At 43.1% G+C, this 16,581-nt stretch overlaps 1 protein-coding gene across 1 annotated transcript in view; it reads left to right on the forward strand.

The window, feature by feature from the left end:
- Positions 1-16,581, forward strand: part of PDZ-GEF (PDZ domain-containing guanine nucleotide exchange factor) — a 735,817-nt gene that overhangs the window by 671,653 nt on the left and 47,583 nt on the right. The window contains exon 21 of the mRNA XM_067152787.2: positions 15,089-15,430. Within this exon, the coding sequence (XP_067008888.1) occupies positions 15,089-15,430 (342 nt within the window). The remainder of the gene's footprint in view (positions 1-15,088; positions 15,431-16,581) is intronic.

Below are 16,581 nucleotides of genomic sequence, written 5' to 3' on the forward strand. Positions count from 1 at the left end.
GAGATCTCATGACATTTCCTGTACTGTCGACGCTGAATTACGCAGTCATTTTTCTAATATTTTCTGTGTGGCCTATATTTCTGAGCAAGATTGCTCTCCTTCTAAAGTAAATGATGAGGTGAAATGACACGTTTGACTGCAGATGGTTAAAGCACCTGGACTGGGCCATGTATTGGCGCATGCTATCAACAATGAGAGAGCTTATAACATGCTTCCAGGATGCTCAGTGCTAGGAAAGTTCCCGATTGTTTCAAAAAAGCTTGAACTATTCCTATATACGAACAAGGTGATCCAGCACAAGTTGGAAATTGGCGCCCAATTTCAGCCTGTTTTGTTATTTGCCACATATTTGATAATATAGATGTTGATTCCCATAGGGAACATGAAATATTTGTCCTGAATCAGTAAATTTTTGGAAGTGAGACAGTCTCCCATAGTGCATTGGCACTGCTGGTGGCTTCAAGTAGCCTATGTAGTGGCCTCCACAGTATGCACTAGCCTTGCGTCTTGGTAGGTGTGCTAAGTACCAACTGATGAGCCCAACTTAGCACACGAGGGCGAAACGCAGGCAACCAAGAATGAGTTAGCTGGAAAATTTATAATGTCCAATAACGGACATATTTGATAGTCGCTCATGCACTCTGTAGCCTTCTGAGGACGCGAAGTTCCTGTGCCAATCTTACAATCCTCTTCCATCCTTTTTGATCTTGAGCCTGCTCTTCCCAGTTATCAATTTGGAGAATCCAGCATACCTTGTCGATCTCTTCCTTCCAGGTGCTTCGAGTCTTCCTGAAGGTCTTTTACCATTAAGAGATCCCTTGTATAGATCTGCTGGTGCTCTGTTATCCTGCATCCTCAGTACATGTCCAGCCCTGCGCAGTCTGTTTGATTCTATCCACACCCATTATAGTGTGTTTTTGAGGAAGGGTGTAAATCTCATATTAATTCTTCTCTGCCAGTTTTGAGAGATAGGATCGAACCATGGGCCAAATATTTTTCTATAAACTTGATTCTCAAAGACTTGCAACTGCTGCTGCTCTGTCTTGGAACCATACAGAAGTACTGATCGAATGATTGTATTGTAGATGATTCCTTGTTAAAAAACTTGGAGCCTAATGTAGAGCTCATAGAGTAAAATGCCTTATTTGCATTCTTTATTCTAACTTGGTGTTCCTGTTGCCTTCAGTTTTGATCATTGATTAATACACCAAGGAATTTAAACTCCTCTACTCCTTTAAATATATATTTCCCAATCTTCAAACCTCCTCATAATTCGGTCTCTGTACAACCATGTAATGTGTCTTTTTATCATTTACCCGGAAGCCAATTTTTGCTGCCATTTCATCTAGTTCCACAAATAACTGCCTAGTTTCTAATTCATTGTGGCCAATAAGAATAATATCCAGCAGGTACAAGAGCTAATTTCCTGACAATCTTCTCCAGTGCAATATTGAATAGAAGAGGAGATATCTTGATTTTCTGCCCATGAGCAAAATACAGCTAACATTACCATCCATACACAGTTTGCACATGTTAATTAATTTTATGGGAAAGGCAAACTCCATCATGATGTTCCACAGCCCTTCTCTATGCATTGAATCATATGCCTTGAAGAAATCTATAAAGAGATAATGAACCGGCTCCTTGTGTTCCAACACCTTATCATTAATAGTCTTAATTGCAAATATGTTGTCTGTAGTGCATCTGTTACTACGAAAACCATTTTGATAGTCCCAAATAACATTTTCAGCAAATTGTTTTAAATGCTGTAAAAGAATAAGACAGAATTTTGTAGGCCGTATTTACAAGAGATATGTCATGATAATTTTGAAGTTCTTCCTTATCCCCTCCTTTATGAATTGGGACAGTAAGTGATTCCTGCCATTCTTTTGGAATAACTTCGTCGTGCCATATCCTTAGAATGATCTTATATATGTATTTATGTAATCTTTTCTCCACCATATTTAATAAACTCAGCAGGAATGTTATCGGTACCTGAAGCTTTATTGTTTTTCAAACGTATAATACTTTGTAATACCTCTTGATATGGTGGCTCTAGTATTTGTTCTTCTGATGGTGAACTAGATGGTTTACCAATACAGATTTCTGGATCAGCACAATTCGGCAAGGAATCGAAGTATTGCTTACAGTAATTTAATAGTTTTCTCCTGATTGGCAGTTAAATTCAGACTTTTCTCTCATAATACTTGATCTTGGTTGAAATCCTTTTTTAATAGTGTTGACAGTTCCATACATCTTGCGGATGTTCCTGTTTCTGTAGTCATCTTGGATTGATTCTGTTTGTTGTCTCAAGTATTAGGATTAATTATATTGTCTTTAAACAACATCTGTGGGGTTTCTCATTATTGCCTGGCACGCATTTTAACACATATACTCTTTCTGAAGCAAAATCAAAAAGGAAGAGTGCCTGTATTGTGTTATTAGAGATCACAAACGCTTTTGACAACATTGGAAAAATCTTCATTCTCGTGGAATACTGTTGAAATTTAGCAATATTGTAATGGCTTTTGTAGGAAGGTAATCAAATACACTTTCAAACTGCCAGTGGAAGATCTAAACCAATTCCCATAACAAGAGGTCTGCTCCAAGGATCATCTTTGTCTCCAGTTTTGTTTAACACCGTGACAGATCATATATTAAAAGAGCTAACTGAGGAAATGGTATCAAAACATTATGTCTTATCTGTAATATCCACCTTACTGCCATGGGCCTTATCGTTGGACTGTTTAACCAGAACTGCAATTGAACATTTTCAAGAAATAGGCTATCGGTTTGTATTAGCATCAACAATGGTGAACTTGAGATGAGATGGGGCCTAACATCGAAGGTCATCGGCCCAATAGTGAACTTTGGGAAGATCCTTTATACATACCATGTGTATGCGTAAGTTTTTGCCGGTTTTTGTAGTAAAGAAAACACGTAATTTTCAAGGGAAATTATTATTTTTTTTTTCTACACACTTCAGCCATCTTTCAGGTAAGTTATGAATACTGCTTGTCTTTTGCGGCGAACCACTTTCCAAGTTCCTCGAAATTGCTGCGAGCACGTGCCCCATTGATGCAAAGAGTTGATAGTCAGGTCAGGGCAGTACAATGGGTGCGAAAGGATGTCCCATCCAAGCGATTTCACTGGTTTTGCTGTGTGAGACGGCGCATTGTCGTGTAACACATTCACTTTGCCATGCGTTCTGGCCTATTCTGGTCTCCTTTCGATCAATGCGTGATTTAAATGAATCATTTGTTGGCGATAGCGTTGTGCATTAACGGTTTCGCCGGGCTTCAAGAGTTTATAATACACAGTACCGCTCTGGTGCCACCAGACACAAAGCATGGTCTTCTTGCCGAAGCTATTTGGCGTTGGAGTTGAAGGACATGTTCTAATCGATGGAGCGTGTTCACCATATGTTTCTACCAGCAAGTGGTGACTTTCCACAGCCTTTTTCTTTTGAAAATAAGAAAAGCTATGCGTGCCGCAAATGTTCTTTTTCAGGCACAAAAGTCTACATGATCACTGAACGATACAACACAAGCGCTAGTGTTTGGCAGACTCAACTTGTGTATGTTGTATGTGTGAAATTCATACGCTGCGTACTGTTCGCTGGCACCATCTGTTACTGAAATCAGAAAAGACTTACGCATACACCTGGTATCTGATGCCCGTATTGTCCAGTCCTTAAAAATGGAGAAGAAATTTGTTCCTTGGAGTGTCTTTAACGAATGATTTGGCATTTAATGGACCTTCTGTAATTACCAGGCTTAACTCAATACTATATACACTCCATCGCCCTTACTACAGTCTGACCAAGTATTTCTCAGTATCACCACCTCTTTCCAAACAACCCGTCTAGAACTGATTCCTACAAGTTTTCTTTCTGATATAGACAAGGTAATCAAGACTGTGGCAAAAGAAACGTAATACAACTTCCAGCTGACATACCTGATGCCATGGTTTATTCTAGAAGGAATATTAAAGGCCGTGGTCTTTTTTTATGCACCTTGGAATTCAAAATTACGGCATATCAACTCGTGTAAATTGCTTGCACTGGAAAGGAACAGATATCTGCAACGAGAGATGTCATTAAAGAAAACAGCAAATGTCTCACAGAGTTTGGATTAGAGGAACAAGAACACCTTTTTGGCGAACATACTCGCTTATTTTTGGCTTCCAAAATCAGATTAGAGCCATGAATTCGAGAGACGGTATTAATTATCGCACAAAGGAAAAGGTGTGGCCCTATTTGAACAACAAATACTGGATTATGGCATGAGGGAATAAAAATGACTGCTAACGTGTGCGCTGTTGGATCTATTCCTAGCAGCTCCCAGAACGGTAACCTCTGTCGGCATTGCGAAAGAGAGGGAGAAAAATCCTTTATGTTTTGGGATCTTGCCCTTGCAGAGAGATGCTGCGGAATGCCAGGCGTAACAAGATTCTGTCCTTAATAGCAAATTCCCTCCGAAACAAAAGTTACTGTGTCACTGATAACAAGGAATCAGATGGTGTGGGATGTCTACAGTTTATTTCAAAATCTCCACAGACCAGGACCATACCTTAAAGACAAATTTGAATTGAACATTAAAGTGATATGGTTAATGATAGGTTCAAGGTTATAAACTTCATTATTGGTTCCGTATTGAATTAAGATTACATATAATATACAAAGTTTATTCCACCTACTCACTATTGTATTGAGTAGGTGGAATAAACTTTGTATATTATATGTATTAATGGTAGGTACTTGAGGGAAGACATTCCAGAACTGCTAAATATATCTCTTTTAGCTGTATGAGTTTCAGTTTCATTGCTTACAAGTCATTACCATATATTATAATTGTTGTACTTCGATAAGGATATTATAAGAATAATGTAATCAACAAAATGATCATTGTAAGCCGAAATTATAAATTTTATTGACTCGTTATGCTTTTTCTGTTGCGGCAGCCATCGACTGAGGGAAGTACACTGACTGACAGAGCAAATGCAACACCAAGAAGGAGTGGTTCGAAAGGGATGAAAGTTGGGGAAAAAACAGAGACGGCACGGACGAATAATTGATGTTTATTTCAAACCGATATGCAGGTTACACAATGCGCACGGCATCGACTCAGTAGGATGTAGGACCACCGCGAGCGGCGATGCACGCAGAAACACGTCGAGGTACAGGGTCAATAAGAGTGCGGATGGTGTCCTGAGGGATGGTTCTCCATTCTCTGTCAACCATTTGCCACAGTTGGTCGTCCGTACGAGGCTGGGGCAGAGTTTGCAAACGGCGTCCAATGAGATCCCACACGTGTTTGATTGGTGAGAGATCCGGAGAGTACGCTGGCCACGGAAGCATCTGTACACCTCGTAGAGCCTGTTGGGAGATGCGAGCAGTGTGTGGGCGGGCATTATCCTGCTGAAACAGAGCATTGGGCAGCCCCTGAAGGTACGGGAGTGCCACCGGCCGCAGCACATGCTGCACGTAGCGGTGGGCATTTAACGTGCCTTGAATACGCACTAGAGGTGACGTGGAATCATACGCAATAGCGCCCCAAACCATGATGCCGCGTTGTCTAGCGGTAGGGCGCTCCACAGTTACTGCCGGATTTGACCTTTCTCCACGCCGACGCCACACTCGTCTGCGGTGACTATCACTGACAGAACAGAAGCGTGACTCATCGGAGAACACGACGTTCCGCCATTCCCTCATCCAAGTCGCTCTAGCCTGGCACCATGCCAGGCATGCACGTCTATGCTGTGGAGTCAATGGTAGTCTTCTGAGCGGACGCCGGGAGTGCAGGCCTCCTTCAATCAATCGACGGGAAATTGTTCTGGTCGATATTGGAACAGCCAGGGTGTCTTGCACATGCTGAAGAATGGCGGTTGACGTGGCGTGCGGGGCTGCCACTGCTTGGCGGCGGATGCGCCGATCCTCGCGTGCTGACGTCACTCGGGCTACGCCTGGACCCCTCGCACGTGCCACATGTCCCTGCGCCAACCATCTTCGCCACAGGCGCTGCACCGTGGACACATCCCTATGGGTATCGGCTGCGATTTGACGAAGCGACCAACCTGCTATTCTCAGCCCGATCACCATACCCCTCGTAAAGTCGTCTGTCTGCTGGAAATGCCTCCGTTGACGGCGGCCTGGCATTCTTAGCTATACACGTGTCCTGTGGCACACAACAACACGTTCTACAATGACTGTCGGCTGAGAAATCACGGTACGAAGTGGGCCATTCGCCAACGCTGTGTCCCATTTATCGTTCGCTACGTGCGCAGCACAGCGGCGCATTTCACATCATGAGCATACCTCAGTGACGTCAGTCTACCCTGCAATTGGCATAAAGTTCTGACCACTCCTTCTTGGTGTTGCATTTGCTCTGTCAGTCAGTGTATTTGTAATTTTTTTCTTTTCCAATGACGTTGAAGTGTATTATAATTGTCTTGACTCGTCTTTTTATTTCCAACTCAGGTATAATAGAAAGTCTCTTTATATAAATCTATGTCACCATTTATTGTTCTTAATCTGAATTACGGATAGTACACAAATTTGACAGATGATTTGTCCAGGATGTTACACATTCTTCAGACGATCTGTGTTTACCTTATACTGTACATTACTCTGATTCTTTTGATGCAGTCCTCAATTTATTTGCTATTTTCTGAATGTTCTGCACAGCATATTAAACTCTGTGTCTCACATTATGGTGTCTGTCCCAAGAGAAACCTTTCTTACATATGTTAAAAATAAAAATGAACAGTTTCTGTACTGACTGATACGTACACCTTAACTTACTGTACCAGCCAAAACCCTTATTTGTGCCCTTGAATTCTAGATGAACTTACAGAGTCCTTAGGGCAATACAAATTTGATTGTGAGTGGTACCTCCAGAAAAGTTGAAGAGCAGACAAGAATTTTCTGGATGAAATCAGAACCCTTTTAATTGTTGAAAAGTGGAGATAGAATTAGTCTTGATTCCAGACCTTTTTGAAGTGAGCACAGCTGCCAATTGCTCTGATGTAGGTATTGTTAATGGTAGAGTCCCAAAATGTTGCCTGTCATATGTCGGTAAATGTGCTCATTAAAGCACTCTTACAACTATGGAAGAGCAAAAGAGACAAAATAAGGAATGAGAAAATCCGGGAAGAAATTGGAGTGGAAAAAATGAATGATAGAATAGAGAAGAGCCGACTAAGATGGTTTGGGCACATAAAGCGAATGAGCGACGAAAGAATGCCAAAAAAGGTGATGGAAATGCAAATCCAAGGAAGGAGAGGCCGTGGACGACCTCGATTGAGATGGAAGGACACAATCCAACGCAGCATTATAGAAAGAAACCTGGGCTGGGACACAGTGTTGGAGGAGGAGTGGTGGAAAGACTAAAGAAAGTGGAGAGGAATCATATTTGCCCCTACCCGGCTACAGCTGGATAAAGGGAAATGATGATGATGATGATGATGACAACTACAGACTTTTGAAGAGGGTGCCTTACCATTTGTACCTGACAACTGGCCAACCAATTTCAGAACAAATAACTAACACAAAAAGTCTACTTCTGTCAAGCGAGAGATGATAATAATAATAATAATAATAATAATAATAATAATAATAATAATAATAATAATAATAATAATAATAATAATAATAATGACAATAACATCTACTGTATGAAGACATTTTAATTTGATGCCATTTGGCCGTCTGCTCGTCAATTTTGACATTCTGTTTTACTCTAGATATATTAGATCTCCGGTACCGAATATCTCTCGAGCGTCTGTGCCTGAGTTTAAATGATTTTTTTTGGTTAAACAGCAGATGTGTTGTCAGAGGTCTTTTACATGCCTACATTGTATGACTTGTTTCTACCCTTCAAAAATCCGACTACCTCTGCCGGGTTTGAACCCGAGAGTCGACCACTGCTCGAGAAAGGTGAAGAAGGTGGCACTGATTGCTGAATAAGATTCAGAAAATGCTTACTGGGAACTGTTTGTGTGACCACATTACTTTTCTGAACCTCGTAATTTCTTTGAAAATGTTTTGAGTATTCCTTCTAACTGCCGATACCTTGATTGGTTGGGAACCGCGAGGAAAAATAGCTGGTAAATAGATCGAAATTAAAAGACCCCTGATGCAGGCTTTTGTAACTACAGTCAAAATATCAGTTAATCATTACGTAATGAAGCTCTGTCTGACTCGTTGGCTGAATGGTCACTGTTGTATACAAGGAATCGGTATATGGAAACACAACATAAATTTATTGCTTCAATAAGTTTTTTACACAATATGTACATAAATATAACTAAACTTTTCTTGAAGCTAGATGAACTTGCACGCAAATAATGATGATATTAACAGTAGGCTGAGGGTCTGTTGAAATATACACTTTATACACATGAGAGTTCTATATACACACGAATCTATCTTGAGGAGATAGTCTGTCAAATAAGAGAGAGTTCAAGATAGTCGAAAACTATCTGCCTTGTAGAATTACTAGTGTAACTTGCAATGAAAATTCGTACTAACAGATTGCTAGTAATTGCCGTAGGCTTGTCAGGAGCTGACATAAATATTCAGTTAGTAGAATACTAATGTTGATGTCGGAGCATAAGTGAGGACTGTGGGATGACATTGGGGCTCGACGTGGTTACAGGAAGCGGAAGGTGAGGCAGTGTCTAGAGGTGAAACCTCACAACCAGAATTCAGTCCACCTGTTCGATACACATGTTTAAGAGGGATAGCCTCCGTGTTCGACTTGCAGTGTAATCTGGCGTTGGACACTGGGGAGTCCTGGGAAGCAGCGGAATGCTGCTCCTTTTATAGCGCTGGCTGACGTCACAAGCAAGCGCACTGCAGTCACGTCGTAGAGTCTGGAAAGATCCAGGCTGCGGCGTGTTGCGGAGCTATCAGGCGCAGAGCTGAGATCGCGAAGGTCACACAACACCCTCCCCTCCTAATTACGCCGATACGGCGCGAAGCGGCGGCGGCAGCGATGCTGGGCAGGAGAGTCGGCCGTCTCTGTTGTGGTGTCCGGAGCCTGGACTGGGCGAAGGGGCGCAGAATCGTGCTGAAAGGAACCCATGTTGATTAAGTGATCTAGAGCTCGTTCAGCAATAGATTTGTCAGGTTTTACAAGAAGGAGATGGACGGTATCGGAGGCGTATCTGGTCCTGGTGGCGGCAGATGCGTTTCTCAGCAGTCTGAATCTCGTAGAGACGATGGCCCAAGGTGCGGCAGATGATACCAGGTAACCAGAGCGGATTGGACTTGAAAGTCTGTATGTAGACCTTGTCGTTGACGTTGAAGTTAGGTTGCGAGCGCTTTGGCTGGGCAGGAAGAGGCTGCAACAGAGAAAGTAAAGTTCTGTGAGGGCGTCCATGTAGCTTTTGAGCGGGAGTGACATTGTCAACACTAGGCAGAGTTCTATAATTTCCTAGGAGTTGTAACAAGGCTTGCTCTTTACTTAAACCAGAAGATATGGCTTTGTTCACACTTTTCTTAAAAGTTTGCACAAAACGCTTAGCTTCACCATTAGATTGAGGGTGAAAAGGCGTTGCTAGGATATGCCGAATGCCATTATGTGTACAGAAGTTCTGGAAGGCAGTAGCAGTAAATTGCGGTCCATCATCGGAAATGAGCACTTGAGGTAGCAGTAAATTGCGGTCCATTATCGGAAATGAGCACTTGAGGTAATCCTTCAGTTCTGAATATCTTCTGAAGTGCACGAATGGTAGCTTCTGTAGTAGTAGTAGTAGTAGTAGTAGTAGTAGTAGTAGTGGAATGCATGTCAACAACGTAGGGAAAGTTGGATAGAGAATCTATCACTATGAGCCACATGGAGTTGAGAAAAGGTCCGGCGAAGTCTATGTGTACTCGTTCCCATGGAGAAGTAGCAGGAGGCCATGGAGCGAGGTCAGAGGACGGGGCGTTCTGATGAATCTGACATGGTTCACAATGGTGGATGAGCTTCTCGATGGCAGCGTCAATACCGGGCCAATAGCAGTGTTGACGGGCGAGTTGCTTGGTGCGTGATATTCCCCAATGACTTTGATGTAACAAGTCAAGAACGTGTTGTCGTAGACTAAGTGAGATAACCACTCGGAAGAGGGTGCCTGTCTCTAATAAGATGACTCCGGCACGAGTCGTGGGATGATGCTGAAGATGATGATAAGGCACAAGGCTGGAAGGAAGCTTGTGTTGAAGAGGCTAACCGTTGTGGATGTAAGCACGTACTGTAGCGAGTGTACTGTCCTTATCCGTTGCTGTAGCGATACAGGTAGCGTCAATGTGAAAGCTGGATACTCTGTCCTCGAGTTCGATGCCCAACTGAAGACATTCTGATTCTTGAGAATCGAAGGCAGTATCAGGACCTACTGGGAAGCGAGAGAGGGCATCAGCATTACAATGCTGGGATGTGGCATGATAGGCAAACTGATAGGAATAATCAGAAAGGAACATGGACCATCTTTGAAGTTTTCTGAGAAAATGCTCAGGGATCTTATTACCAGGATGGAATAAGTGTACAAGAGGCTTGTGATCAGTAATGATCAGGAAATGATTGCCATAGAGATATTCGTTGAAATGGCGAATACAAAAGATGATAGCTAAAGCTTCTTTTTCGATCTGGGAGTAACGACGTTGATGCTTATTGAGTGTCTTTGAAGCGAAAGCGATAGGACGTTTTTGTCCGTGACGATCCTTCTGGGAGAGAACGGTGCCAATTCCGTAACCAGAGGCGTCCGTGGCGAGCGTTAGGAGCTTGCCGGGCTGAAAGTGAGTGAGTTTGACAGCTTGAACAAGGGCCTTGTTGATAGTTTGCCAGGCATGTTGGCATTGCTGAGACCAATTAAATTTAACACCTTTCTTACGTAAGGCGTTCAACGGAGCTCTCAATGAAGCAAAGCGTGGAATGAACTTGTGATAATAGTTCGCTTTGCCTATGAAGGATTGGAGCTGCTTGATGTTCTGCGGTGCAGGCATGTTGACAATCGCAGAGACATTCCGTTCACTAAGTCAAATGCCATTCTTATCGAGGATGTGACCTAGGTAGTGAACTTGGGGTTGAAAGAACGTGCATTTAGCGAGGTTCGCTCGGAGGCCATTTTTTTTCAATTTAGTGAGAAGTAGGCATAGATTATGTACATGCTCTTGATGATCTTTGCCAGCTACAAGAAGGTCATCAAGGTAATTAGCACAACCGGGAATGGAGGCAATTAGCTGTGCTAAGTAGCGCTGGAAAATAGCAGCGGAGGAAGAGATGCCAAAAGGGAGACGGTGGAGCTGGAGCAGTCCAAGAGGAGTATTCAGCATGAGACATTGCTTGGATCCTTTGTCTAAAAGTAGCTGGAGATAGGCTTCTTTGAGATCCACTTTAGAGAAGAACTGACCACCGGCTAAACGGCAAAATAAGTCCTCAGGACGGGGAATTGGAAAGACGTCGGTTTCAATTTGCGAGTTGATCGTAGAACGAAAATCACCACAAATGCATATATTGCCGTTGGGTTTCTTAACTTTGACGAGTGGAGTAGCCCATTTACTGGAATTGACGGGTATCACTATACCGGCTTCTATCCATCTTTGCAACTCTTTAGTAACTTAGTGTTGAAGTGCAAGTGGGACTGGACGGGCTTTGAAAAAGCGAGGCTTGGCTCCTGATTTCAGCTGTATGTGAGCTGTGTAGTCTTTGGCGGTGCCTAGTGTAGAATACCAATATAATGGTCCGTTATTGGATATTAGTGTAGAGTCGAAGACTTCCGGAAATTGCTCGAGGAGATATGTAACATCGGAGGTAGGTTGCAAGGCAGAGATTACATTGACATTGTCGTGAATTTGGAATCCGAATAAATTGAATAGATCCATGTCGAGAATATTAGATGCCATGTAGTTGTTGACTACGAGTAAGGTAATGACCTTCTGAATACCTTTATAGCTGGCTGGAAGAGTGATTTGTCCCTTAATATCAAACGTAACAAGCTGCATGTCAGCTGGAGAGCACAACGGTGAGCCTAAGTCGTGATACGTAGCAAGGTTGATGATAGAGACAGGTGATCCAGTATTAGTAGAGCGATCAGAGAACGATTATCATGCTAGAATTCCTGGTAGGAAGAATGAGATTGATCTGATCTATTTCCATGTCCTGTCGTGGCTGTGTAGTAGGCTTCCGTGCTGAATGAGTATGGGCAGGACGGAGCGAACTTTTACATACAGTCTTGATGTGTCCTACTTTATGACAGCGATCACAAGTGGCTTTGAAGAAACGGCAGTTACGGTGTTCGTGATGTTTAAAACGTCCTCTGCAGGAAGGCAGGAGCTGAGACGTTTTCTGAGTAGTGTGCTTCTTCATGGAAGAGCGAGAGGGAACTTGTCGAGAACGCTTGGCAGAGAGCGATCTGACTGCGCGGTTCGACGGAGCAGACGACTGGCGGGCTGGCTGAGAGACTTGAGCGACCTCATGTTTAGTAGCTATTTCCGCTGCAGTCTTGGCAGTCATTTTGTAGACTGTGGCAGTACGCTGTACTTCTTCCAAAGAAGGGTTACTCTTTTTTACAGCATCGAAACAAACTTTGTCCTGGGGAGTATGGAGAATGACCATGTCCCGAATGAGGGAATGTGACAACCATCCTTGGAACAGAAACTGGCAGGGCTTGGCGAGACCACGTAGTTCCGCTGAGTCTGGTGCGGGTGTTTCCTGCTTTGAAGAAACTTGTAGCGAGCGGCTACGATGTGAGGATCTTTAGTATAATGTTGTTGTTCTGAGATCTGCTCTACAGGGCTTAATTTTTGCAGTAATTCGCATGTAGAATTTCCGACCGAACTGAGAAAGAGAGCACGTTGGCGCTTTTCGTCCGTGATTGAATGGCAGATGAAGTGTTGCTGAAGGCGGGCTAAATGCACTGACCATTCTTCCTTGGCCGGGTCGAAAGCAGAAAATTGAGGAACTGCTGTGAGCTGTGCAGACGCAGAAAGAGCTTGTATGGCTGTAAGCAGTGCTGTTTGCTGTTGCTGTTGCAAAATTTGTAAGATAGCGGCGAATTGTTCTGTCGTTGCCGTGGTGAGATTTGCGATAGAGAGCACAACTTGTGAAGCAGCGTGTAAGGAGACTGGCTGTGAACTTGACCTTCACTCGATCGGCTGGGAGTGAGAGAGAGCGATAGAGCTGGCACGTGCTGAACAGGTGTTGGGAGAGAGCCGTGAAATGTAGGCTGGCTGCCCGTAGTTCGAACGGGGCGTACCCTGGGCAGAGTTGCTAACTTGTGTCCCGTAGCGAGAGTGCTGAAATGGCGAAACTACTTGGAACGTGTGCTAGACGTTAAAGATGCTGGCGTGCCCGCGTAGAATGTGTGCTGGTCCCAACGTGTTGGCTATACGTACGGATGACTTTGCCTCGTTGCCTAAATTTTTGTGAAATGTGGCAAGTGTACAGAGCACTTTCTTTTTACCTCGTCGCCAAATTTTGTTGTGTTGTATACAAGGAATCGGTATACGGAAACACAACATAAATTTATTGCTTCAATAAGTTTTTTACACAATATGTACATAAATATAACTAAACTTTTCTTGAAGCTAGATGAACTTGCACGCAAATAATGATGATATTAACAGTAGGCTGAGGGTCTGTTGAAATATACACTTTATACACATGAGAGTTCTATATACACACGAATCTATCTTGAGGAGATAGTCTGTCAAATAAGAGAGAGTTCAAGATAGTCGAAAACTATCTGCCTTGTAGAATTACTAGTGTAACTTGCAATGAAAGTTCGTACTAACAGAATGTTAGTAATTGCCGTAGGCTTGTCAGGAGCTGACATAAATATTCACAGTTAGTAGAATACTAATGTTGATGTCGGAGCATAAGTGAGGACTGTGGGATGACATTGGGGCTCGACGTGGTTACAGGAAGCGGAAGGTGAGGCAGTGTCTAGAGGTGAAACCTCACAACCAGAATTCAGTCCACCTGTTCGATACACATGTTTAAGAGGGATAGCCTCCGTGTTCAACTTGCAGTGTAATCTGGCGTTGGACACTGGGGAGTCCTGGGAAGCAGCGGAATGCTGCTCCTTTTATAGCGCTGGCTGACGTCACAAGCAAGCGCACTGCAGTCACGTCGTAGAGTCTGGAAAGATCCAGGCTGCGGCGTGTTGCGGAGCTATCAGGCGCAGAGCTGAGATCGCGAAGGACACACAACAGTCACCGTTGAGGCCTTCGGTTCAGAGTGACCCTGGTTCGATTCTCGACCGTATCTGGGGTTTTAATCGTGGACTGAGTGTTTGTGTTTGCCTCAACACATTCCCTTCATATTCAGACAACATACTACACTACTAACCACCACAGAAACTGGCAATAGTGATTACATCCCTCCAAATAGTGTTGGAGTCAGGAAGGGCATCCGGCCGTAAAACAGAGCCAGATCCACAGCCGCGACCCCAGCTCTGCCATCGTACAGACTTGGCTACTTTTGATTTGACACCATCCAGGCTGCTGCATGTTACTGTTGGGCAATCTGTAGCCAGTGTCGTCAGAGATCATTATCATGCTGACATGACTGCCCTTCAAAAATCCAACTGCATGTGCCGCGTTTGAATCCGGATCTTGGGATCCACTACTGACCCGCAGAGGAAACGAAATTACTCATCAGCTGTGGAAGCCTCCTGTCAAAACGTGTTTGTGTAATTACATTATTTTGTCAAGAATTTTTTCATATGAAACATGAACCTCACTATGGTAGACATACAAGAAGCATTCGGTGTCACATTTCTTGTTCGTTATCGAGAGTAAGTCAGTGTGTTGGAGCTCAGGCGAGAGTACCTCTCTCCATTGGTCGTTCTAAAAGGGTCTTTTAAAGACAGAAAAATGCTGGATCATATCTTTCTCAAGGATACAGGCACTTCCTTCCCAGTTATCACAGCTTCAGTGCTCCCAGTGACATTGTAGCTAAATTATTTGTTACCAAAGCTAGTTAATGACAAGTTTGGCGACTTACTGCTACACTCATCGATAGTATTTCTTTGTCTTTAACACTTATCATTTATTATTCATACCCTGAAATCAAAACATTAAAATAACTTTTTGTATATTGTGTAGGTGCAGCATCCCCTCAAGCCCAGCTAAAAATCCTATCACTTGCTGAACCTAACAAAACACGCCCCCACCAGCCTCGCCACCCGCAGCAACCTCCCCTACCGATTCCTGGCCTAGCGCATCACCCGGCATTGTCTCCTTCTCCTTCCCCGGGCTCGCATCGTAGAGTGTGCAGCGCGGCTCTACCGGGGGTGACGACGAGGGAGCATCACGGCGGACGCTCGCTTCACGAACGTTCGCATTCGGACACTCCCACCTTACCTCTGCCGTCTGTAGACCTCAATGCGGAGAGCAGCAGCGTAACTTCGCTCAGTAATCTGCCGCTGAAGAAAACTCTCACCTCAGGTAGGGCATTGTGCACTTATGAAATGTTGCATGTAAAGAAATGCAGCGAATGAAGTGGTTTTTGCAATCCGTTGGCTTAATACTGAAGTTATTGTGTTATACAGCATCGTGTCACTTCAAAACGTTTTCATACGTGGATCACATTGATGTATGATCCTTGATCTGATTAATTTCTTTGTGCATTTTCATGAAGTGTGTAAGACATTGTCTTTTTTAAAATCTATTTCTTACCTCTCACATTGATATTCTGAAAGAAAGAAGAATAAAGTAAGCTAAACTTCACACAAGAAGGAAAATACAGGTCCAAAAAGCATCACCAGATATATGTACGACTTTATGATCCCCTTTTAAAAATTGTAAAAAAGTCCTTTTAACTTTATTGAACCACAGATGCACAAGATAGCCCAGGTCCTTTCTTTTAACTCTTTATTACAGGCATAAAAACTAGGGATGAATTCTAGTCTAGTCCCATAAGGTGAGATGCAATACTGGGCTGTGATCTCTTATTGTTTTCATCCTCCTGCTGTTGCTGGTACCTTGGGAGAAGCAGAAAGCATAGGAAAAGAAAAAAGAGCGTTGAAAATGGCAGGAGGGGTGGGCAGTAATCTTTTAACTAACACGATGATATTGCCTGTCATCTGGAAGTAGAAGATGGAAGAGAAGTAGAAAGGGTGAGTAGGGAAAGCGAGATGGGAAGAAAACTAACCTATAATATCAATCAGCTCCACTAATTCTGTGGAGAGAATACAGGGCCGAAGTTCATTCAAACAGTTCTGGATAGTACAGTGCAGCTTAAATCATATTATGAACTAAATACAGGGCTGTATTTGGATAAGGGCCAAAGGCGCCTGGGACCAGAGGTGGCAAGTTTTTTGGGGTGGAAAAAAATTAAACAACCATGTCCGTGAAACTTTTGAAAAGAAATTATGAATTCATTTGGCAAGGTCAGGATGGGAATGAAGGATGGTGCTGGTCATGGGTATCTATTTGAAAACTATGAGAATAAATTGCCATGATTAATTTCTTGTGCCGTTTATAACGGTTTTTCTGTGCAAGTTAGTTTATGTTACCATAACAATGATAAAGACTAATTTAAGGTGTCTACCTTTTCAATACAGAACAGTTTGTTGCTCTAATTAAAACACAACACT

Source organism: Anabrus simplex, chromosome 8 (assembly GCF_040414725.1).
Source record: "Anabrus simplex isolate iqAnaSimp1 chromosome 8, ASM4041472v1, whole genome shotgun sequence".
NCBI classification, from domain to species: Eukaryota; Metazoa; Arthropoda; class Insecta; order Orthoptera; family Tettigoniidae; genus Anabrus; species Anabrus simplex.